Source organism: Takifugu rubripes, chromosome 19 (genome assembly GCF_901000725.2).
Source record: "Takifugu rubripes chromosome 19, fTakRub1.2, whole genome shotgun sequence".
NCBI lineage: Eukaryota > Metazoa > Chordata > Actinopteri > Tetraodontiformes > Tetraodontidae > Takifugu > Takifugu rubripes.
The window spans coordinates 11,579,293-11,605,117 of record NC_042303.1 but is presented as its reverse complement, the minus strand read 5'-3'; the positions used below and the strand labels follow the sequence as shown (position 1 = coordinate 11,605,117).

At 46.0% G+C, this 25,825-nt stretch overlaps 1 protein-coding gene across 5 annotated transcripts in view; it reads left to right on the top strand.

The window, feature by feature from the left end:
• The window catches only part of tox2 (TOX high mobility group box family member 2), a 74,362-nt gene that overhangs the window by 15,003 nt on the left and 33,534 nt on the right, over positions 1-25,825 (top strand). For 3 of the 5 annotated variants that reach the window (XM_011614045.2, XM_003973448.3, XM_011614044.2), the window contains exons 2-3: positions 10,293-10,385; positions 21,029-21,088. In XM_011614045.2, coding sequence (XP_011612347.1) covers positions 10,293-10,385; positions 21,029-21,088 — 153 coding nt within the window. The remainder of the gene's footprint in view (positions 1-10,292; positions 10,386-21,028; positions 21,089-25,825) is intronic. The other 2 variants (XM_029826411.1, XM_029826410.1) reach the window with 2 other exon arrangements.

The following is a 25,825-nucleotide window of genomic DNA, read 5'->3' as shown; positions in this document are numbered from 1 at the left end:
GGCAACCATTCAGTGCCATTTACCTCCAAGTGGGGAATAATATTGATATTCATCTGTGTTCCCATGAAGGGACAAAGAGGAGCGATACAAGAGACAGTGGGAGCACAGGTGCCCGTTATCGATGGTCCGCTGAAAACTGCTCGCCACAGTGATTATTGCTGTGAACCCGAGGCCAAGCTCTTCATCTGAAATGTCACGACTCGAAATGTTAGATACTGCATCCTCCTCCCTCACCGGTAACAGCGCTGATCCACCTGCATGGTCGTGAATAGCATGAACGCCGCCCGGAGCGATCCTCTCTGCAGACATCCACTCGATGCCCGTTAATTCTTTTCCAAGTATCCTCAGGATCCTCTGACTTGGCATTCCCTTCCAGGACCTTCCAGCATCTTACCCTGACTCGTTAGCGATCCCCCTTATGAAAAGCTTTGGCAGGTTTAACAGGGTAACTGAAAGCAAATGTGTCTACTTGGGGCGTGTGCTAGCCACGTTAGCTTAGCTCTGCAGCTTTTGCTAAAGTAGAAACCTTATAGTGTAAACTTTCAAGTTGTTAAACATATATTAAATGGCTGAACAGGTAGGGCTCCACTTGTTGAAAATACGGTGTCATACGTATAGAATACAGGTGTGAACACACAGAGTGTATGAGAGTGACAGGTGAGCTCACACTGACAGGTACTTTTGAATAAGAACGGCCCCGACTGAGAGGTTATGACCCATAAAGAGGGAGAACGATCCGAGCCAAACATGTGGCGGGGAGAAATGTCAGAGTGAGAATGGCAGGAAATATGTTAGTGACAAGGAAAAAGCTGCCCCTGGTATTCTAGAGCGCTGATGAGTAAAAATAGGGCATTGGGCAAGAAGGCAGGAAACCAGCAGAGTGAGGCCTCTAGTAGGAATTTCTTCTGGGGAGGAGAGATAAGAGACTTAACTCCCTCCTGTCTGGACCAGCTGACTTTACACGCGGTCACTGATCACTTATCTAGAGACGGACGCAGGAGAAGAGATTTTCTGTTAAACGCAGCAGTCTGAGCGAGCCGCTGCGCGATTTCACTCATTAAGAGCTGGCAGGTCTTTTTAATTAGGTCAGCACTTGTGATGGAGAAGTGCGGCCACACACACGGCGGCTCTGTCGCGCCGGACACACGTACAGTACACGCGCACTGAGGTAATGGGTGGAAAGTACCGCGTGTGAGAGTCAGGGGTTCCTCAGGTTCAACAGTGGAAGTTAGACAATAAACAGTGGCCTTATCGGACTCCGGACAGAGCTTCCAACCCGAGAGCTCCACATATCATCCTGACTATAAGAAACAATATGACTCACGGCTCCGCTGGTCCTGCAGGTATATTCTGTGTGTGTGTCAGTCCTTAAAACAATGTTTATCATTATGTTTTTTATTATTAGAGAACCAGAAACTGTACTTTAAGTGCAGACAGGAAGCGTGGGGTGAGGTTCAGAACATGGAACATGCAAATGTGAGACATTTTCGTGAAGCAGCCGTCTGAAAACACAAATTCACAACATTCTCAACACCGTTTCACCACGCAGCTGATGTGATCGACAAACAGCGACTTTATATGCCAAAGGTTATCTTTTTTTGCACGTCACGGCGGCTCATTGAACCAGAAGTTTCCTCATTTTATCAATCGAATGCTGATATTTCAGTGATTTCAGCTGCTATAATAAGGTAATTTGATAAACTCCATTAAACAAAAATCTGACCAAACCTCCAGGCCTGGGGCCCATGTTGGTGCTGAACTACAGAGGAGGTCAAAGTCATTGGAACCATTGGTACATTTAGGCGATTTCATTTGTTTAAACTGGCCATTAAAATGAACATTCCTTAATTTACTGAAGAATTACCTGTGACAGAAAGAATCATATGGAATGCTAAAGATCTTGGAATGAACCCTTCAAAGCACAGACCTCAACAGGATCCGGCCAATATGGGCCATGTTGGCACAACCGTCTGCAGATTTCATGAATATTATGACACAAAATCAGCTTTTGGAGCAAAAAAGGTCTTTATTTTCAGATGTGTTCTTATCGTTTGTTCCATATTTGTTGTGTAGAGCTCCTGTGCTGCCTGATTGAATATGTTTTTAACTGTACTGTTTCAAATGACCGAGAGAAGTTTTACTTTTTGTCTGAACTGGTAAATGTCCCTTCGCTACGAGAAAACCGGCGTGTCCATTAACCGTAACTTGGAAATGTCAACCGGAGGAAGCTCTAAAATGACACTTGGAAAATTTAAATGCATTTGTAAAATTTCAGAGGAGAGAATTTAAGCAGAAACATGAGTGCAGTAGCTCAAATGTGCGGTATGACAATCAGAGCCGGTATGCAGATGTATTGACGAGTGGAGAGGGTGTTGCATAAGCGTCCTCGCGTGTCCCTGTTGTGTCCAGCTCCTGTCACATCGAGGACGCGGCCTCCCCTGCAGCATTTGTGCTGCGTGAGTCAGGACGAGACAATAACCTAAATACCTGTCAGATTGCTGCCGGGGTTTGTTAACCTCGCTCCATCTCTCTGATCCCCAGTTTACTCCTCGCTCCTTCCTCTTTCCTCCCTGCTCCCCCCCCCCCCCCTCTCTCTCACACACACACACACACACACACACACACACACACACACACACACACACACACACACACACATTTTCTGCCTCCCCTCCCTCATGGTCACTCTCTTAAGTGATTGCTACATTTCATCTCATGGTAAATCGGCCGTCAGCCCGGTGAGCTATCATTATGCAAATAATGGGCAATTCAATTTCTGCTGGTCGGATTGGGAATTTCTAATTAGGGTGAGGCCCGGCACTTGAGATGGGAGAGATGTAAAGGCAGCAGGGAAGGGAGACAGAGAGCAGCCTGAAACAGAGAGCAGAGGGTAAAGAGGGGTCTATCCATCCAGGGAACCAACACCTGCCGTTCAATTCTTTAAATTTTGGTCGTCTGTAAATTCCTTGTTCCTTAATTTTTTTCAGTCCCACAGAAACGAGAACGATTTCCCCTTCGTTAAGGCAAATTTATGCTCATTGACTGTAGAATTTTCCTTAAACTTCCACAACAGCCCAGGTAATGGTTATCAAAGTGTTTTCACGCCGCAGACATGCGCAAACATGTATGTTTTTTTGTATGGGGGGGGGGGGGGGGGAAATCCCTCTATTAAAAACTTCCTGTTTCACCACAACAAAAGTGTTGCCACGGCAACGGCCTGAACATAAGATGCCCCAGGAGCGTGGCATCAATGTTTTCGGATCTGCGCGGGCGAGAATGTAAAGGTTCAGAACGCGCCGTCTCTTACGTTTCCTGTGGCGGTTTGATTACCTCAGCGCTGAAGAATTCGGGTCAGGTTAGGCGACGCGCGTCGACGCCAGATGACAATTCCTCGTTTTGTGGTGAACCGTTGATTTTTGCCGCACTGTGGCGCGGCTGCCTCAGACAGATTTAATCTCTCGATAGCGTCTTGAGGCAAACGGCGACTCGATGCATCGGAGGGCTGCACATTCAAAATGGTGGACTTCCTTTTGGGTTTTACATCGCGGCTCAGATACGGGGGATTTAGTGTCGACGTGATAACCGTGCACATTTTTGCTCAGCTACTTTGCTGTCATGGTGAGCTTAAGAGTGGGAATAATAACATTCTCCACATGATTTGAACATTAGCCTCAGTGACGCAGCCGCAGTTTCTCCTTCCTCACACACCTCATCGAGCAAATGTTGATTTGGGGAATGACTGAGGTGATTAATGGCTTATCAAAGCAGTTGTGTCAGTGGACTAATTATATCATTTGAATATTTTCCCCCCGAGTCTTGGTTTTATTTTTTCGATTACTTCTGATAGCGCCTCAGCAGAGAGGCCACGGAATTGAATAGTTAGGATGTGTGGCTGAGGTTCGACAGTGTTTCCTTTTGTTTTGATCCGATCCGTTTATCCAACATTACGCCGCCCAACTAAATATACTTGATAAAAACAAATCAAAACAAAGACGCTTTTCTGAGCACCATGAAACATTTTTCTCTCTTCCAATCATTAACATGAAGCGTGCTGCCACATACATCTATATATAGAACATTCTCCGTTTAGCCGAATGTGTGTCATTTCTGAACGTTTAGCACGTTGTTAATTGGTTTTAAGATTTGATTTACACAAATATTCATTTCACTCTATGCATATTGCAGGTATTTAGAAGCCCCCCCGACACATCGTCCCATTTCTACCCTTGACATCATTACTCATCTTCTCGCCCTAACTATAACCATCCCAGCTAACCCCTAACCCTGACCTAAACTCAATTCTAACCTCAACCTTAAAACCATGTTCTAACCTTCAGAAACTCTTTGATCTATATGTGAGGCCCAACAAAATGGCCCCACTTCTCAAACATGGCCCCATTTTGCTGGTAGAAGGAGGATCTTGGTACTCCACACACACGCACACACGCGCGTACACACACACACGCACACGCACACACATACTAAAAGAGAGAGAGAACAGAGGATTCAGCTGAGATCAGCAGCACAGCCCGGCTGTCAAATATTCTGTCAGCGCAGCCCAAGAATCACAATTGGACTCTTTGGGAGGCATTAATTCAAAGCAGCGTAACAATGCTCTCTGAAACCAAATCAACTGCCTGTAGTCAGCATATCAGCGCTCAACTAACTCTCCTTCTATCTCGCCATCTCTCTATATTCTTGCCTCTGCCGCTCTCTGTTCTTTGCTGCCTTGTATCTCTCTCTCTATCTCTCTCTCACCCTTTCTCTCAAACGTGTGATTGAACTTCTAAATATGTTACTGAATCTGACTTACTGTTCAAGAATTGCCTAATCCAACTTCCTCTGCAGGCTCGTATCTCATTAATCTTAGATGTTAAAGTCAAGCCATGGCTTATGTTTCGCACCAGAAACGATTAGAAAGGCATTTTAAGTGTCGCTCACTGTGATAAATCTAGGTTTTAAAGCGTTGTGGCAACTTTTATTTGTGCCAAACGTACTTGATAAACGTGTTTATCAGGAAAGCTGCTCCTCAGCGAGCCATGGCAGGGGGAAAGTCTTGATTTTTCTGGCTAAAATCGGAACACAACGATCTTTTCTTGGGTGGTAACACACTAAGCATGCCCAGCGATCCACCCATATGTTGTTGTCTCCTGTTTTCGGTTGGGAAGTTGGTTTTTTCCAGCCTGTCACCTGGTCTGGAGGAAAAACGATCAGGGGTTTAACGGGGAATGAGAGCTTTCTTATTGCTGCCCTGTGTCAGACTGAGAGAGCGACTGCCCTTTATTAATGCTGCCTCTTCCCTGCATTTAGGCAGGAAACATTATAAGGAGGGAAGTTGTGAGTGAACATGAATGCAGGAGGTGTGAAAGCAATCAGATTTCTGGTGTCACGTTCCCCTCTGCGGCATTATCCAGGCCTCTTTGGCGTCTTCACTTCGCCTTTTTGATCTCGATGAGCGACAGAATTCATGAACGGTCGTCTTTGGGACGGACCGCCACGCCGATGAATCCTGCGACGGACTCCGCGAGGCACCACTGACTAAAGCAAAACTCCTTAATTATATCTTTGGTGTTTATTCCATTCTTCCTGTATGGACGGTTCAGATGCGGAGCGTTTAATCCACTCTATAATCCGCTCACTGTCTACAAGCTGCAGTGCGCTGCGAGATGGAATTTCCTATCTGCCCACCTGAGCGGCAGCACGGCCGGACTCTGAAACCTCGTTCCAATGGATGCAGAATCCGCTTCCTATGACAGTCCTCAGCAGATGCGGGTTTAGAGACAAGGGGGAGAGAGGAGGACACCAAATATATAAGTTTGAGGAATGGAGACACACAGTAACCTCTGTAACCTTTCATGACCAGTCTTTCAGGCCAAATTCAGGATCAAGGTTAGAGAAACAATTTCAGTAACGATGAAGTAAAACTGTTTGTCCATCATCCTGCAGGTGATGTACAGTTTAAGGGATCAAAGGATGGAGATTTTCTCAAACTAACTGGGATAATTTATTACTACTGGCCTATCTGCATGTGCTCTTATCCACTTACCATCCTGTATTGCTACTTCGGTTACTGTACCTTCATATCTGTTACTGTTCTCGCCCTACATGCTTTTAGCTGTCTTGGTAATTGTCTCATGCCCTCATTCCCAAACCCCTAAGGAGATCAGTCTTTGCCTCCTAGCAGGCTATTGCTTAATTAAGAATGCACCTTCTTAGCAATTTTCCCCTGTTTAAATAAAGATTGTTGATGCTGATGAATCTATAAATAGCCTCAGCTCTCACAGATGGCGTGATTGACTGGTCGTCCCGGGGCTGGTGGCTCCTGGGTTCATGTCCTGCAACGGCTGAGCTGCTCCGACCTCAGTTGACGTCTTTATTTTACACCTTCTCACATGTGAAACATGCGGAACATGACATCGCACATATGGGCACAGGCACAATATATTGACGGCTGTGGCATGTTTGCAGCTCTGTGGCGCCCATGTTAATCAATGTTCCCCATTGACTCACTGTATAACACAAGCAGCAGCTTCATGATGTGAAAGTCCAGTTCTCCTGCTGGAGTCAGTCAGTCAGTCAGTCAGTCAGTCAGTCAGTCAGTCAGTCAGTCAGTCAGTCAGTCAGTCAGTCAGTCTGCCTGCCTGCCTGCCTGCCTGCCTATCTATCTATCTATCTATCTATCTATCTATCTATCTATCTATCTATCTATCTATCTATCTATCTATCTATCTATCTATCTATCTATCTATCTATCTATCTATCTATCTATCTATCTATCTATCTATCTATCTATCTATCTATCTATCTATCTATCTATCTCTCTACGTTGGTGGAAACTGTGTGAATCATCAGTATGATTCATGATGCGCTGCAGTATCAACTGGGGCCATATGCCGCAGCTGGTTTGCGCTTAGAATAAAGTGTATAAACCACTGAAAAAGTGATTCACTCTCTGATACTGGCTGTCAGACCACCACTGCTTGGAGTCTGACTGGTTTGATGTACTATATTTACACAATGGGACCAACAGGAGTGCATATTTCATGCTTTAACATATGGCAGAAGTGAGCAGTATTTAAGCAGGGAGAGTTGACGTTCTGTATTATTGATTGGCTGATGTTAGTGAGCACGAGTTGTTGAGTGCATGCTGCACATACAGTGTGAGGTCTCCATAATGTATAAATACAACGCACATGGTTGTGTGTGTGCATATAGATGAGTGATAGGGTTTCCTCCATAAGCCTGTCTGGGCCTTGCATTCCGACCGTCGGCTGAGTCTGATGTGCGCGCTCCGTTTCGGCTAATCTGGGAAGAATGTCGGCTGCAGACACACATGTGTTCCATTAAGTTCAGATCTGCGTAAATAATATAACACGCAACAGCTAAGATTACAGGTAACCGTACCCCCGCAGCTGTGCCTCCAGCTTCATGGTGCACAGAGCCACGTGGATGTTGTACAGCTGATTTCTAGAAAAGCTGATGAATATTTATTAGATTGGAAAGGCAAGCGAGATAATGGATTTTATTTGTTTTCTCTTTTCTTGTCATTCATAAGGTATAAACATTAAGCAAGATGTCTGGTTAAAGTGGCTACAGCTCCATAAATATGTATCTGGAAGAGTTTCTTATAGTATATATATGCATAATAAATTAATAAATTAGAGCTGCTGTAGGAGCAGTAGAGTGCCGTACACTCTAATTGTGGCCTTTGGTAATTGCAGCACATCCATTTAAAGCTCTTGTGCTGTCAACCAGCCTCTGACATAAACACATGACGCGGTCCCACGTTGTGCTTGGTTTGATCCGCGTATTTGCAACCACAGCCTAACTTATATTTCTCCCTCTTGACGGCTCGACATCCTTGTGGACGCCGCCATTGGCCTATTGTGTTGGCCGCCAGCTGCGCTCGCCTCGCACCGGTTGGCTCCGCCCAGCCAGGTGCCGGGATAGCGTTTGCTCTTCTGCGCCCCCGGGGAAGTCCCTTTTGTCCTCAAACAAGGACCGGTACAAAGTTCAGAGGATGCCCGTCTCTTCCGGGTGGGGCACAGCATCTTCCTGTAGCTGCAGGAACTGTGAGAAAGAGGGAAACAATCTTTTTTTTATGTATTATCAATGTTTTCAAGCCATTTGTGTCGCGTACTATGATCAATATTTACACTTTTGACTTGACGAAGCACTTTATGGCTAAGCTGTAACTATGGAAAAGCATTTTTATCTTATAATGGGAAACTCTTGAACACAAAGTCCAGAACAGAGTACACTAAGAACCCACTTTTATTCAGATTCTGTGGTTTTTGTGGCTAAACAAGCAATGTCTGTTTGACCTGGCTGTAAAACATTGTGGCTTTGATGTTTGAGAACCATTAAATGAAAAATTGTTTCAATCATGCTTTGAAGGGCCGACTTTGCATTGCTGCCATAAATCAAGTACAGTCTCGCTCTCTTTCCACATCTGAGGATTTATATTTATTACATATGTTACTATTCTTTACTTTTTTCAGAGAGCAGGACACACTCTCCTTTTAGTGTGTAGGTGTGCAGAAACGGGGGGAAAAAAGGAAATGATGGAAGTTATTGTGGTGCCGAGCAGAGATGGTATCCGGTTAGCTCCGGAGAACCCGGGGTCAACTAAAAAGGTGAGGAGGTGAGAGCGTCAACGAGAGTGGAGAAGAAAAGAAACGTGTTAGAGCGCGAATTGCACCGTGCACTTGCAAAGTGTTGCGAGCGCACGGAGAAATGTGAGGAGTTTGGCTGTTGCTCTTCTGGGTGCCAACACTCCTAATGAGTCTGTCAGGGCCAGTTAGAGCAGCCGGGGCTGCCCGCATCCCCGCCAGGCCGCAGACAGCTGTTATTAGGCCCGTAATGGCATGCCACAGGGCCAGATTAGCCTGGCACAGTGGTGAAATATCAAACATTCACTTACTGCATCGGCGAAAGCAGCGGTTCTGCCGCGCCTTCGGAGCGTGCTTAACAAGCCACAGCAGGAAAGCACAGCAGCAACGGCAAAAGGAAATGCCTGATTAAACCATGTGCAAAACACAAAGAGTGTAATAGGCATAAAAGTCAAGCTATGAGCTAGCTATCAGGTGGCGTTGTCTTAAATAACCTTCACATAAACAATATCGACAAGATGGCCACTGCTATTGTCTCATCTGTTTTCACCGTTCAGAGCAAACAAAGGAAATCACAACCTGACACCGAAAATCCCCTTTTACCCTCACACATGGGGGGGGGGGGGGGTGGTCCTGGACTCTATAGTGTTAAATAAACCTGGTCCGCGCCACATGTATGCATGCTGCCGAGAGCAGGTTTGGACCTAATGCTCTACTACAGGCCCGTCGCTGCCTGTGACGCTCTTGTGAGCAGCACTGCCGGGTCTCACTACGAGGCCGTCACTAACGGCAACCTGCAACCACATGTTTACTGTCCGTTTCACTGAGGCAACTGCGCAGAAGTAAAAAAAAATCTCCTTTCAATTGTGGTTCTTTCAGAGATGTTGAGCAGCCGATATCTGAAGATATCTTCCAAATGTGCGCCTGTATGGCATGTGGGATTTTTTGTTTTTTTAAGTATAAGGAAAATAATGTGACATTTTACCTAGTTTTAAAAGCAACATGTGTTCCATACGCTTTAGCAGGCGGTTGCTAAAATGCTAAATCCTGAGACTCGGTGATGAAACAGTTATGGCATTAATTAAGACTCCCCAGTACAGAGTCATTCTGAGCATTTACATGCACACACACACATGTACACACATGCAGTTTTTATGAGGCAACTGTTGGAGGTTTGAGCGTTTCAGTGCAGAGGTGCAGAGAGGGATTAGGTTTGGAGTGGATCCTGGCAGCCCCTGCTACGGATGCAGCCGCGGCCTGCAGTGCCGGGCCCTCTCCCTGATGGCGACCACTTGTTGCAGGCGATTAGCTTCTCTCTCAGCACTCCTCCAGTCTTTGCACCTGAAACCTTCACAATGACGCCTGACGGCACTGGGAGAGGCGGCGGAAGGCGGCGGTGCCAGAGCGCAGGAAGCCCGGCCGCTAAACACAACAGCTTAGCTCCATTAGTGCCGCCGCTGAACCCACCTGATCCCGTCATTATGTTCAGCAGATCACCGTGAGGTGATGCGATTTAACGTGGCGGGGCCCGCTCACCGATGGCGCGAGTTTAGGAACCCGTCAGTGGAGGACTCCACCGGGACTCTGGAGCCAGACTCAGTGAATGTCTGCGGATTGTGATTCTCACCCTCCTGTTTTAGAGGAAAAAATACTAAAACTCTCCCTCTTCTTCCCCTCCAGAGCAGATACGGTGCCGTGGATCGAGGTGTGAGGCTCTACAGTTCACTGCCCATGCGCCCCAACCCTGATGGCAAGAGACTGCCCTCTACTGGGGTAAGAATTAGACCCCCCCCCCATCCAACTCTTTCATCTCAACCCTTTGATACCTTTAAACAGGGTAGACACAAAAAGATATTCGGATTGTTTTTCCCTGATTTTTCACCTTCCCAACCAAGTAAATGGCAAATGGCCCATTAGCCTGTGGGAACGGCCGGGCCCGAAAATCACAAATATTAAATTTGTTCAATTTTTCCGACCAAAGATTTTTGTGTGTCTGTGTGAGGAAAACGGACGGCTCCCGAGTCGCGGCGCTGTCAATTGTGACGCGGTACAGGAGCGTAGCCAATCATGAACAAGGAAGTAAATAAAAACAAGCGTGGCTAGCCTGCTGAAGCACCAGGTTCTTATTCGTTTTTGCTGGATCACGTGTGATCAAGTGAGATTTCTGGTTTGGGGGACAAGATTTTGTGTGGTGCACTACCTTATGATTATGGACGTTCACCGCGAAGAGTCCCAGTTAAGCACCTACTGGCCTTGGTGGCTTTCATGCTGCGTTCAACTGCAGCTGCAAAACCGCCATCTTCTGCTGGTGTTCATGAAAGAAAGAAAGAAAGACCGAAAGAACGAAAGAAAGAACATGCGTTGTAATACCGGATGCTTCTGGTTCTGACCTCATTTAGTTTAGCAAAAGCAAAAAAAAGGTCAATTTTGATTGAGTGGAGGAGTATAAATGTGTTTTTTGTGTTTATTTCTACATCTTTTGTTTCAAAGTGGCAACATTTAAGGTCCCCACTTTTCTGCTGCACTTTTCTTCCCTACAGACGATAGAAGATTGAATTCATGGAGGTGTATTAATGCAGCGTTAGGTGTAATTTGACTGCAAGAACAAGCGTACTTTGTTTGTGACTTTTTTCCTAAATAGTGAAGGAGAAAAAAAAAAAACCTCTTTGTGTTTCTGAAATCGTAATTGGAATCTAGCTTGCCTCTGCTTTTATGCATTTATGTAACAAAGGAGAGAAAATGAAAGAACAATAGAGCAAAAAACAGAATTTAATTTCATGTGTCTGTCTTTTTTCATGTTTCACTCAATGCAAGTGCTTTTTGAATTATCTCTTCTCCGCTCCAGGGCTCAGTGAGAGGAGGAGGGGTGAGGGAGGGAGGAGGGAGGGAGGGAGGGAGGGAGGGAGTAGGCAAGAGAAAGAGGCAGACAAAGAGAAAGCTAGGTATTATTGTTGGTGTGCACCTTTTTCTTTTCTTTTTTTAAAAATTTTAATTACAACAGAGGTTGTATTGATGTGTCCAACCACGTCTCCTCAATCATTTATCAAGGGGAGAGAGACACAGAAAATGTGTGTGTTTGAGAGAGAGAGAGAGAGAGAGAGAGTGCTAACAAAGCAGTTCTGAGAAAGTCATCCTCTCCGGACTCATACGTTATCTGAAGTGAACGCCGTTAATGCTGTTCTGTGGAGGGACCCACTTACAAATCACGGGAATGAGTTCCCTGTCGGCACGAGCACGTGCGCCGGCGAAGTTGTGCATCTGCATAAGATTCTGCCTCCAAATCCTGACGCCGGAGATGCTTGCGAACAAAACGGCAGTCTCTCTGCGGGAGCCAGTTGTTTTGCACGCTCCCCGATGCAGATTAGGCTGGCGAGACCTGTCCACCCGCCCGTGCGTCCGTCCGTCTGTCTGTTGCTACCTGTGTGGCGTCGGTGCAGTTGCAGATAAAGCGCTTATCACAGTGGAGGAAGCCGGCAGTTTGCTTTCTTTTTCCATCGCACGCATCAGGTGCTCGGTTAGGACGACTGTCAAGGTGGGGTCGGCTCATGCCCCAGCCCCCCCCCCCCCCCCATCACCCTCTTGCCCTCTTCCTTCCCTCGCACACCCCCTTCTCATTTGCCCCTGATCTCTATCTCCCTCACTTCACCACTCACCGACCACAGTTCAGTTAAAAGTGAGTGGGCCCGGCACTTCCGCCACTCCTTTTCTCTCTGTCAAGCTAACCTCCAACTCCTGCGCTTCACCTCGACGTTTCCTGTCAAGGTGCTTAGCCCACATCCACCCCAACGCACCCCCCTACCCCCCAACAGCCTCTGCACCCACAACCTTTTCCTCTCTTTCTCTCACTAATTATGTCGGGGAATGGCTGCAGTTTGTGCTAAAACCTCTGTGTTTTGATCTGAGGGGAGACCCGGCTCACTGCTGTCGCTACAGTAACGGATGATTTATGCAAAAATAAAAGTGCTCTTTGTATTTAGTCACAGTAAAATCAGGAGATTTGACTTTTCATCAACTCAATCGGCTCATGTCACTTTTCCCACGGCCTCGTAGCTTAATGTAGCTGTTGACGCTATTTTTGGTTTATCCCATTTTTTCCCCCTAAAATACAGCCAGGCTTTTTGAACGCAATGGACGTGTTGGTCCGTGCAGGTCAGCATCCACTAGAACCGGGTTGTCAGGGGCTGAACCCGGTTGTCAGGGGCTGGGGTTGGGTGTTGGGTCTGTGGCTGACCCTGCGACAGCGTCACTGGGAAATCCGATTCGCCACCTAAATATAAGAACGGGTTTATGTTGAGGCTCCGACGTGCAGTACATTGTTTTAGCTCCAGCTTCTGCCTGTGTGTGAAGTCAAACAGCCGCAGCTGCTGTTGTAGTTGTTGTTATTGTTGTTTTAGCGCCGGGTGAGGGTTCAGCGTCTGCCGCGGCGCCGAGATGACAGCCTCCCCTCAGAAATCTTGCCTCGTTCCACGTCCTCGGCTCCTTTTGGCTCCTCTCTCCCTCTCTTTCTCTCTCCCTTTGTCTCCGCGTCTTTGGCTCTTTTTCCGAGCTGATTTGGAGCCTTGCATAGTCAATTATGGAGGGAGTGAGTGATGGAGTGGGGGCTCCGGCTTCCATATTTTGTGATATTAATATTGCATGAGTGCAATTCTGTAGCGAATATCTAAGAGACTGCCTATTAAGGCAGCAGAGAGAAAAGAATATCTCACACACACACACGCACACACACACACACACACACACACACACACACACACACACACACACACACACACACAGTGTACATACATGCATTCACACACTTTCCCGACAGCTGAAGGGGTGAATCAGTGAGGATCAGGCGCAGGTTGTTATAATTAGTGTTTTCCACATTTATTTTTGGGGGGATAATAAGAGCGTCTCATTTTCGTGTTTAATATGTCATGTTTGTTTATCTTGACACGGCTCACATCACGCCGCACGGCGCGCGCGTTTGATGTTGCCGAGAACGCGGCGACGCTCTGCTGTAATTGCGCAAAAGAATGGAATATTTTAACCGACCGAGGGAATAAACAAACAAAAGAGTGACACCAGGCAAATTCCTTTGAAAATAATAAAGATCGGGTTTTAAACAAATGCGCTCAGATTCCAGGAAGAATACCAGTCAGGAGCCATCAGGATAAAAAAGGGTATCGGCGGCGATACCTTCAGTACCGACGGTTCCCCCGGCGACGGCTGCGAGGCCCAGCCGGGACGCTGGGTGCTTTTCGGTTCCTGAACTGTTTGGACTCTTGTTGATGTGTGATAAACATCCCATTTGAGGAGGCAGAGGCAGCGATGATTGGACAGAAGTTACAGCACAGGTCATAACTGTGATACCCAGTCGAGAGCCCCCCCCCTCAGAAAACCCTGCTAGATCACCGTCCCCATGGGACCGGGCTCCCCAGCCCTGCCCCATGGACCTTCCTCAGTGATGCCCACCCTAGGAGCCCTAAACGCTCCCAGTCAAGACCCACTCGGCCAACGACTGACAAGTGGAAGACGGCGCCCCCCCACTCCCCAGCCCCCGACAGATATTTCAATGTCTTTGGCTTTCTCTGAAATTCAAATGGCAAAGCCAAAAAAAAGAACATTAAAAAAGAGAAAGAAACCTCTGACGTAGGGGGGCGGGAGGGGGGGGGGGGGTCGCTCTGAGAAAAAGACCTGCCATCTATGTATTAGTGCTCTGTAAATATTACATGAGCTCCACATTCGCTCAGTTGTTTGCCATTACTTCCACTGGATGGGTATATTATTTTAGAAACCATGCCTTGTTTATGGAGCAGCCTGACCTACTTCCAGATCCTCCTTCTCTCTTTCTCTCTGCAGGAAAAAAAGGGAACAAAAAAATCTCGACTGGTTGTCCCTGCTGAACAATTACAAGGCAGAGAAACCCAAATGGAGATGTTTGTAGAAAACAACATGTGTATAATTAAGGTTTAATGAGCTCTTGTCAGGGTGGAATGTGCAATTAGATCGGTAATAAAAAAAAAAAGGAAAGAAAAATGCCGGCGTGCTCGTGGCGTGGCACTGAATGAAAGAATGGCGAATTATTTTAAGCGCTGGATGCTGCTTATAGATTTAAATACATGGTGAGGTTCGAATCTAGAGAGCACCCCCCCCCTGCGCTTGCTTGCGGTGCTGTTCTGTTATTACTGTACTGGTGAATTTCACTTTTCTTGGAGGAAAACAGTCTTTAAGTTATGCTTTTAGTGCTGCAGGAGAGGGGAATTGTGATTTGAATAGAAAAGGTCATATGCATGGGGGGAAAAGAAAAGTTGAGACCCCCCCCCCCTCCGACTCCTGCCGAAAAAAACAGAAAACGTCGTATCTGACTAGAAAGCTGTTGGGGAGTGCGTACTTCTGTCAAAGCAGCTATTTTGCCAGGAAATGATGAGAATTTCTTTTTTTCCCAGTTCTCTCTGATTGTGCATGAAACAGCAGAGCACAGACGTGCTAATTAAGGAACAGCGGGCCGGGATTTTTAGACAGTAACCAATTTAAGTCGTGGAAGAAGCTTATCGTGGTTTTTGAAGTGCCGAGAATGCAAAAAATGCCAGCACTTCCCCAGTCCTCAGTAGAGTGCACACCTGTCCTGGAACGGTGACCTGGCGTGCACGGGGACTGGGAGGAAATGGGTACAAGGTGGAAATTGCACAAAGAAATGCCCGAATGGGTCTCGAACCCAGAACCTCCCTGCTGTTCTAACGACCGCGCCGCCTAAATCTGTCGACGACACACAAGTCTGAACACAAAACAACATCCAGAGGAATTTTGCTGACGTTACATCATTTCAGCCTTGCGGTTTTTGCGGAATTGTGAGTTTTTTCTTGGAATATCGTAAATATTACGACCTGTACCATTTTGTCCGTGATTACATTTGTTTGTTTGTTTGCTTAATCCAAACCAGGCTGGGATATTTTCTCCAAGCACACATCCAGATTTTAACACAACTTTGGCACCGGCCGCTAAACATGATTAAAAATGCTGAATCTGGTTGTATACGGAGGGTGAGTGATGTTGTTGTAGGACGTCTCGCGTTTCGAACACAAACCAAATCTTTTTATTCTTTCCCAACTTGTGTTTATAGAAAAAGGACCCTTCTCCAACAGTTTTTTCAAATTATAACACTTGTGAGGACAGAAAACAGGTATCTCGCGGCTCTTTTCTTTTAAAGCTCCCTGGAAACGGCCGCCGGTAGCCGCGGTGGAGAGGATCCACGCTCGTAAAAATGGTTCTTTCTGAATTACATGACTAGTCTCTGAGAGAGAGAGAGGGCCCTTTGTTGGCTTCCTCTGGGACTGCCTTTTCAAAGGCGCCCATTGTGTGGCCACCACTATGATATAATGCAAGTGCATTTCAGAGATTTAATGGAACATGCAGACGCGGTTCTCAAGGCCTCCTGATATGAGACAGAAGCTGGTTTTTAGGAGATTCGAACTGCATCTTAAAGAAATGACCTCATAGGCCTTTGTTGAAGCCTAGCGAGCAAGAATACATGAAATGGTTGCATTACGGAGCAAACATGGTTTTTTTTTTTCAAGCGCTCATGTGTGCTTTTTCTTCATATTTCATGCAGTCTTCCGTGTTCCACTGCAGAAAGTCAAAGATAGCATCAAGGGGGGGTGAATGTCAGCGATGTGTTAGCTTTGTTTTCATTGTGCTAACAGGAGCACAATGGTATGATTGTGCGGCCAGCTGAAACTCTACACCTACCCATGGCATTCAGGGGTCAGAGGTGGGAGATGTGTGTGAGGGTGTGTATCTGTGTGCCTGTGTCTGTGTATATGTGTGTGTGTGTGTGTTGCGCTTTCAGCCGGATGAGCGATGCATTTTTGAAAGAGCCTGATACCGACAAATAATCCAGTGCGCTAGCACGACCATTCTGATCCGCCCGCTTCCTCGTGCGCCAAATCAGTTTGTAAACACGACTTCTCTAAACATAAATGACGTCCCCCCCCCCCCCACCCCCCCACCTTGCCTTTGTTTCTTTGCAATCTGCCTTCTTTTTCTAAGGTGCCATTTGAGGAGTGGCCTGCCTCTCGAAAAACCCCTCGTGTGACGGACACGACCATAAAGCCGGGCAATAAACCCGAGATGAATGTTGTATCTTAACGCTGATAGAGGCAATTAGGTCCATCATAGGCGAGAGAGGCGGGCCTCTCCTCTGGGGACTCGTTCACTTGCATGGTTTAACAGGAGCCCCGACTAAATGCCTTATTTTATGTCTCCTCTCAGCTCACAGCTTACAGTCAGGCACAAACTCAGAAGAGTTTTTTTCTCTTTGTCAGTCTCTCTGATCTGCCCTTTTGCTGCCTGTTGTCATACTGTAACCCCCCCCCCCCCTCCCCCTCCCCCCGGTTGTGTGTGCATATGTGTGTGTGTGTGTGTGTGCTGTCCCTCATTTGCTCACCCACCTCCCCCGTTTTTGCCATTTTCGTCAAGGTAATGTGGAAAAAAGAGAAAACCCTCAGCTGCTCCATTTCATTTTGTGCTCTTTCAATCAAGAAGGGCAATTCTGTTCTCTCCCGCCGCCGCCGTTCCGCGTGCTGTTGTTTAAAGTTAATGAAGACCATATTTCATCTGCATGGAGTTATAGTGCTGGGCGTGGCAGCGCAGGTCTGCTATGGGAAAATAAATATTATGGAAGGTCTAACTTTGTTATCTCGATCTGGCCGGGATCAATGTGTGTGTTATTGGACAGGATACATTACACACACACACACACACACACACACACACACACACACAGCAGTGCGTACCATGTGCACGCGCTGGAAGCTAAGATGTATACAGTATGCAAACACATATATGGAGCATAAAGATGAAATATAACGGCAGCGGCAGCAGATATGTCCACGTATACATATGGGCAATCAATCAGCGTCCATGTGTCCCACACACACTCACATATAGCGTCTGTGTGTGTGTTTTCACTTGCGTCTTAATGAGTCCTGCTCTGACAGGTATTTTGATTACCGCCGCATCTTTTTGTCGGCCAACACGGGGCTCGTTACGATGAAACCGAGGCAGACGCACATTAGGACAATGACATCAGAGCAAAGGTCGCTGTCCAGTGTTGTTTGTATGAGCGCTCGCAGTCCCGCGTCCCTGTGGAGCGCAATCTAGTGACTGTATATGTGAGGAAATGTGAGGAAAACTGCCACAGGATCATTGTTTTAAAGTCAGGGATACGTAAAGAATTTGATTGCACAAAACTGCGTCTTGTTAATTTTTTTTTGGTTGATAAAAGTTGATCGTTTCAAATTTAAATTTGCCCCAAACTCACCGCATCAAGATAAACAGCTGATATATCTGATGATTAATGTGTGATAGGCAGGTTTCATCAAAATGTCTTCATTTGACTCGTGCTACTTTCCTGAAATGCAGTTTGCAGCTGAACCTGTTGTATAACCTCTTTGCTACCCTGCACTTCCTGCATCAACCTGACATTGCTTTGGCATTACGCAAACACGGAGCTATTTATAGCAGCTCTCCTACCTGATTCTCTCCCTCCCGTTCTTTCCCTCTCTTATATTTGCATTTCTGCTAAGCAAACAGGAGTGTGTGGTGTCAAGTGCGTCAGTTGCTACTCGCTCGTCCCTTCTCCTCCCTGGGCCTCCGTTCTCTTCCTTTGGCTGGCCTGGAACTTTCCCCTCATGCCTCACCTTCTCCCTCTTCCTCTCCTCCTTTGTCCGTTTTCTCCTCTGCTCAATTGTTTTGCTGTAGATTCGACTGCTGTGATTAATGACCTCGGCGGGGAGGAAAGCAAATAGAAAACGAGATGTCCTTCTCCTCCTGATCTCCCCTTTTCTTATGTCACCGGCTCACATGCTCACTCTGGCTTCTGAGGGCAAAACAACCGGAATAAAATCTCCATCTCATAAGTCATATTTAATATATTCCTGCAGAGAAACGCCACCATCTGGTATTTTATGGTAGTTTACATCGTTTGTGCGTCTCGGTTATTGGAGTACACGCTCCTGTTATACCTTTAAATCCATTTTGATCCATTTATGATGTGAAATCATAAATCACTTGGCTACAATTAGCTGCATTAGCTACATTTTCCAAACCTGTAAAAGAGTTTTTAATATTTTGTGGTTTTATGTGGATTGATTGGGGCATTTTGAACATGTCCTCCGTGTAAACTTACCAGCCTTTTCTGTGTTTTTGTTCCCTAAAATGTTGTTATTTGTTCCCATTCTATGGTGAATTAAGCTCAGCTTTGACCAGTGCGACTGGAAATAAACCCGATCATTTTGCCGTTACATGTGTGCGCCGCTACACTTCACTGACCAGTTGCGAAGCACAAAGAGGGAGGAAATTATTATTTTTACGCTTCCCTTCGATTTAGATTTTGCTTGTTATTCTAAGAGGCTTGCCCTGCGTGATGCATTCACGGTGCTCCACAGGGGCGCGGCCACCGTAGTCTCCGGCTTGCTCTTTGACATTCTGCATAATTGTTTTTTATTGGCCTCTCCTGCTTCCCGGAATCTGGTCTGCAGGTGTGAAAATAACCTCCGTCTCCAAGACACCGTCACATCCACCACGATGTGATTAGAACAGCGTGTAAAATCATTTTCCAGCAGCTATAAAAGAAAACGATTTCATTCTCGCCGCAGAACACAATGACTCTGGCAAACTAATAGTGCTATCAGAGAGGAATCATGGCGCAGGAAGTAAAAGTTCCATCAGTGGTAACATGGAAATGGAACCGGAGCATCAAATTGAATAATGTCTGAAAGAATTGCCTTTGTGCTTCGGTTTAGTTGGTGTTTTGAGTGTGTCATATGTAAATTTGTAGAACGAAAAAATCAGCAAAGACAACCAGGGAACCATCAGACTGACATCTGTAGGACCCATAAATAAAATCCAGTCCTGAACACATTTCAAACAAGTGTCCTGGAAAATGCACTTTTATTGCACTGGGGTGTTGCGTAGCTATAAATAGAACCATTTTGTGTCCTACCAAACATCCTTTGTAGGTTGTCGTAGGCACGTGTCCATCCCATCACGTGACCTTACAGTAGCAGCGGTAATTCATCTCCACCAGTACCAGCTGTCCTGAGGTGTTTTTCCATAAACGGTCGCGTGTGCTTGTGCACGCGTGTGTTTATCCTTCAGGCCCTTGTGTGTTTCGAGCCGTGGCCTCTGGCTTTTACCCCAGTGTTAATCACACTTCAGCCAGCACAACCACAGGCTGCTGCTACTGTACCACCACAGCCCTCCACCTCTGCCTCGCTCTGCACTTCAGCGCGCCGCGTCAGTGGGCTTCCCCGTCCTCGCTCCTCTGGAGACGTCCTGAATGCGCCGCCGGAGTTGATCTTGACCGCTCTGGACACGTCTGACCGTTTGGGAACTGTCCCGGACTCTGGCGGGATCATTTTGACCACACTTGCGCAGCGCTACACAGGGAAGAATGTGTGAGACGGGAAGGCAATGAAAGGGATTTTCAAAATAAACAGCCTCAATTTGGTGATTTACTTATTTACGATAAAGGCACCAAAGGCAGCAATGCTGTGGACAGAACACATCAAATAGTAAAAGTACAGAAACAAAGAAAATGCCACCTACACACATGCTCACATATTTGTGAGCTAATGCTAATGGCTTTAGACATAATGATCACAACCGCAGTCATGTCGTACAAAATAAACAAACAGCTCTCCCTTTGTATTATTATCGTATATTTTCCTGGGTTAGCGCCACAGAGTTGGACAATAAGCGACGAGGTGTCCAATGTAAGGACACCTCGTTGACGGCACACAGGCTTTGCAAGGTTGCTAATGAGCCCTTGTTAGCATGTTGCTTAAATTGTTCTGATTACAGTGTAGCAACTGGATACACTTTCACTGACCGGTGCAATCGACACCAGCAACAAGGGGGTTTTATTTATGTGTTTTTTCGTGCTCCTGGATAAACGCGTCATGGTGCTGCCATATTGTTTGGTTCTCGATGACGGATCGTCTGTTTGTTGTTGCTCGAATGAGGTCAGAGCAACAGATAGTAGGAGGAAGAGATTTCACAAGAACTTCTCATTGAGCCTGAACAAAAGTAGGTCCTTGGAAAGTCCTGGACCTGCTTTCTTAAATGTCATTGCCTATTTGAATATGTAAATCTCGTCTTTAGTTTTAATTTGACTGGCAAATCTGCTAAAGAGGTCACTCCAGAGAGTAGACTTTTACAATTTTGATGAGATTTGAAAGGAGGAGGAGGAGGAGGAGGAGGAGGAGACACCCGCTTGGACAGGCCTTAATCACATGTGTCTCTAATGTGAAGTGTAATTGCCCACATCCACCGAGGTGTTTAAGCCGGGGCCTCGCGGTCGTTACACGGCCGCACTAGCCCGTTAGCGTCTCGGCCGGCCCGTCTCATCTCTCCCTCTCTTCTTTCCACAGTTTGATGGTGACAACATGTACATGAACGAAAACAACCATGAGTTCATCTCACCCAACCAGGTGAGTTCACGTCCTGTCCTGTCCTCACCCGCCCAAGCTGTCTGATAATCAACATTATCATTCGTTACATTTGCTGTTTTATTTCCTAAAATAAATCATTCAAATAATATATGTCATTATCAAATGCAGGTACAACTGAAAGATGCTGAGAAGTAGCATATTTATAAGATGTGACTGTGAATCATAATATTTATACACGCACTGTTGTGAGTCTCTATCTGGATATTTCCAGTTTCTCAGAAACAGGTTAAAAAGTTACTTTTTCCCAGCATGCACCTGGCATAATGCACTCTACTCTACTGCACTTGAACACTCTTTAATGCCCCCCCCCATTACTCAGTCTAACCCTGCGCACTTTTCCCAAATGATACCCAGAGAGCATCTTTGTGTGAATCATTTATTGATTGTAACATTTGTGCGCTTTTGAATTTGGAAAACCTGCTGTTTCACCAACGCTGACTTGTGAGGACTGATGAAGTTTGAGTGGAAGCGGGAGGCAGCGTGCCTCTGCTGCACGCCAGCCGTGCCAGCACAGCTGGCCCTGAACAACTGGGAGACCATATGGTTGTGTTTGGACGGAGGATTTGTGGAGTTTGGGAGTAAGCCCATCTGACGCTCATGAGGGAGCCGAGAATTTGTCCCCGTCAATTGCAATTATTCGAATGATGCCACAGGCTACAGTAGTTTTCCTGTTGCACCGTCTGCGGCGCTGGTTGGTGTGCGCTTGTGCACAGTTCTTTCGCCCCATTATCGACCAGTCTCGCTCATCGTTCGCTCTTTGTATCCTGGTGTCGATGAGTGTATCACTGGTTGTGTTGAAATAAACAACCCTGTACGAAAACACTGGCCAGAACACCAGAAATGTTCGGATGGAGACGAGCACGGACAGCGATGCCAAAGATGGAGGAAGGCAGGGAGGGGGAGGGGAGGTGGAAGACGTGATGGGATAAAAGCCGATTCGGCTTTGCTCTGTTTTATACTTTGTTTACGCAGGATCTCCTCATATCTGACATGTGCCTTGCTCGATTCTCCGCTCCACCAAGTTCAGCCTGTCTTTGCCTCTGACAGTTAGAAACACAGAGGGCCTTCAGGGTGGACTCACACACACACACACACACACACACACACACACACACACACACACACACACACGCACGCACACACACACACATCCTCGTATTCCTATATCTGTGTGACACTAGACGTTGTACATTAACCAACCCAACCAAACCTAAAACCAAAACTAAGCTTAACCTTAAAACCATGTTGTAACCCTCAAACGCTCCTTTGAAACCGTGAGGACCAGCCAAAATGGACCCAGTCTGCTAACAGAAAAAACATTTTTGTTCTTCATATGTAGCAAATAGGACACGCGCACACATGTACGGGGAAATATCTAATAAATAAAGCATTACAGCTGCAGCATAGATGTGATATACAGTATATTGAGTAGAAGTGGGATTGCATTGGTTGGATTTCAAAGACAAATTCTATTTAAAAGTATCTTCAAATTGAATGCTATTATTCCACCACACCATCTACACCATTCCAGCGTTCTACTGTCCTTTTTTTGCTTCTCTTACTCACCTGCTGTGACTGTGACATTTATCCAGATCAGAGCTGCTTCCACACATTTGTATGTGCACTACATTGTACATCAAAAACACTCTTGATGTTTAATTCATATTTTAAACTGGTATTTTTAAAAGCTACACCGAACAACGCGGAGACAACAGCACAGTATAGATCTGGGAGGCATCTTCAGCGACGTTGATGGGCAGAACGTTCCACACCCATTCAGATAAAGACATCTGTCCCTTTTTGCTTTGACTTTTAGTTTTGGAAGCATTTAAATAAATGAATACGAAAACAAATCTGAAAACTAATGAAAAATGAAGCTTACATTTATTTCTAGAACTGTGAATGTGCTTGTGCTGTTTACTGATGTAAAAATGTACTTGTAAGATGCAACAGAGCGGGAAGATATCTGCAGGGTGGATTCTTCGTTTTCCATTAACTACTTTTTCTAGAAACTGTACATACAGTCTCGGCATTATTCTCAATATATTCCATTTTGAATAACAACAAATCGTATTGCCTGCAGCTCTTTTCTCTGCTTTATTATGTCTTGATTTCTTTCTGCTATTCTCTCCGACTCCCCCTCTGTTTCTCGCTCTTCTCTCTTAACTCTGTTCCATTGAAATGCATTTGGGTCAGTGGTTCTACCTCCAAAAACTCTGAAAATGTATTTTCTCAGCATGTCACTGTTTTCACTCTATTGAGTCTTGCACACCTATAGAACTGCTTTTTCTTAAGTGGGTGAGGTAGGTTTATATAGGACACGTGTGTCGCACTGTAGCCACATCAAACAGCATGTTCTCATGATGAGTCATAAAGAAACCGGGTCAGTGCCATTGTCATATCGATGTTCCCATGAACATCAGACTGTGACCCAGCTAAGTTGAAGAATTTCTTCCAGTCTGTCTCTCGCTCTTTTTCTCTGCTCCCCCCGGCAGAGTGATAAAAGTGTTAGTGATTTGATGGCAGGGTCAGAGACCCCGGTCTCGGCATCGACAAGCTCTTCGTCCGGCCCTTTGGCCGCTCTCCATTGTCGTGGCAACCAGCATAGTAACGATGCGTTGTACGACATCGTCACTGAGGTTTCCGTCGGTTCCTGCCGGACTCGGGCCGGTCTTTAGGTTCACACTGCAGCCAAACCCAATTTGTTGCTCAAATCTGAGCTCGAGGCTCTAGTGTTCACGCTGCCGTTTGCAAGCGATCAAATCAGATTGTGTTGCACTTCAGAGCCTGATCAGGATTCGGTTGTCATGGTAACTACGTCGGCTTCAGTACGTGCCCTAGAGATGCAGGTGGTGAGACTGGTATCAACACGGAAGTAGCAACACGGAAACGTGTGCAGTGATACAATGGACACACGGCACGGTCCAGTTTGGATCCGTGGTTCTGGTCCGGCCACGTTACCAGAAGGAATGTGCCTCTTGGGATTATTCTGCTGTCTAGCGTCTCTATTTTGATGATGCCACTCGCAGATTTTTTTTTAAACATGAAATCAGATTGTTACCAATCCAGATAAAATCCAGATCAATAAAAATAATTGGAGGCTGCAGTGTGAACGGGACCTTCGTGAAACCAGTCACAAGTTCAAACTTCTGGTGGTAAACCCTGAATTCTAACGTTCATTTTTTTGAAATCATGAAATCATCTTGAACACTATTTTAGACTCCAGCGTCTCCCTTCAGCCTTCCCCCTCAGGGGTTACCACACCAAACCCTCCTCGTCCTCCTCCTCTTCCTCCTCCTCCTCTTCCTCCTCCTCCTCCTCCTCACACCAACAACTTCATGTCATGTCTTCTCTAACTTTGTCCTTATATCTAGTCTTAGGGCTTCCATTAGCTCTCCTGCCTGGTAGGCAGCAAACTTCTATCAATATTGTCACATGCCTGAACCATCTCCTAACCATCTAACATGTGCTGCCCCCCTAATAAACTCATTCTTGATTCCATCCACCATTGCTAAGCAAAAGAAGCCCTTCTCTTCTCCTCAAGGCCACGGTCTCTAAACCAAACAACACTGCCTTGTACACTCACAGATACTCCTTAATCAGACATCACCCTATTCTTTCCCCCACCCAGTCCAACCAGTCGAAGGTGACAATATATGATGGCCCCACGTTGCAACACCCAGTTTAAGGACCTAAATGTGTCCTGGATATTTACATGCATGTCTTATTGATGAGGAATTCTGAAGCCGTTTCCTGGTTGGTTCTAGTCCGATGTGCAAAGGTGGTTTATGCCAAGCGGCATCCTCGCGACAGAAAAGAAGAAGGCTTGTGATCAACAAAGCAAAGTGAGGCTGATGGTTGTTGATGGATATGAATATAAACGGCTGCTTGACTGGTGCAGCCGCGCAACCACGAGGCGCTCGTTCTTGTTCAGACTCTTATTTTTTAAAGTGGAATTTCTGTTGCTAACACTTAACACAGCCTTGCGTTCAAAGATAATACACTGTGGTGAAGGCTTCTCAGAGCTGTGTAGCAAATTGGAAGAAACAGTATACTTCATCAGCACTTTACCTCCACAATGCTCCACTTTGATGTCTCTCTCCCCCACCTATGAATTCATTTAGCAGAACTGCAGTTTGAGAGAAATATGTCGCCGAAAAGTACGAGCACCAGGAGGAAATGGAAGCGGAGCGGGAGGAGGAGAGACGGCGGAACCGCACAGGGGAATAATTCGGCTAATGGAGTGACTGTTTGGATATTCAGCAGAAGTAGGAACGGAGATTATGATCTCGCAATTAGCGTAACAAGGTTTTATCGATTGGCTGCCGTTGTGGCGTCTTAACTGCCAAGGCGCTGCATGTGGTTTTAGCATGCACAGTGTGTGCGTAACCCAGCCAGTCACACCAGTCGCATGACTTCTGGAGCAGAATCCAGATCCAGTTTTACGCTCCAGTTCGCTCCTCAGTCATTATCTTGGCTTTAATGCCGAAATGTTACATGGCTTTCAAAGTCTGGCAATAAAGTTTCCCACATTTGTGTTTCATGTGTGGTAACGGCTCTTGATGTTGACTATGTGTGTAAACTCAAAAGTTTGTGTTTTTTTGTCTTATTTGGAGTTCAAAACTGGCTTTTTTTTTTTTTTTTTTTCAAACATAGGTTTGATGATATTTCTTGGCTCACTTGACATGTTGTAAGTCATCGCTGGCAATGATTGCA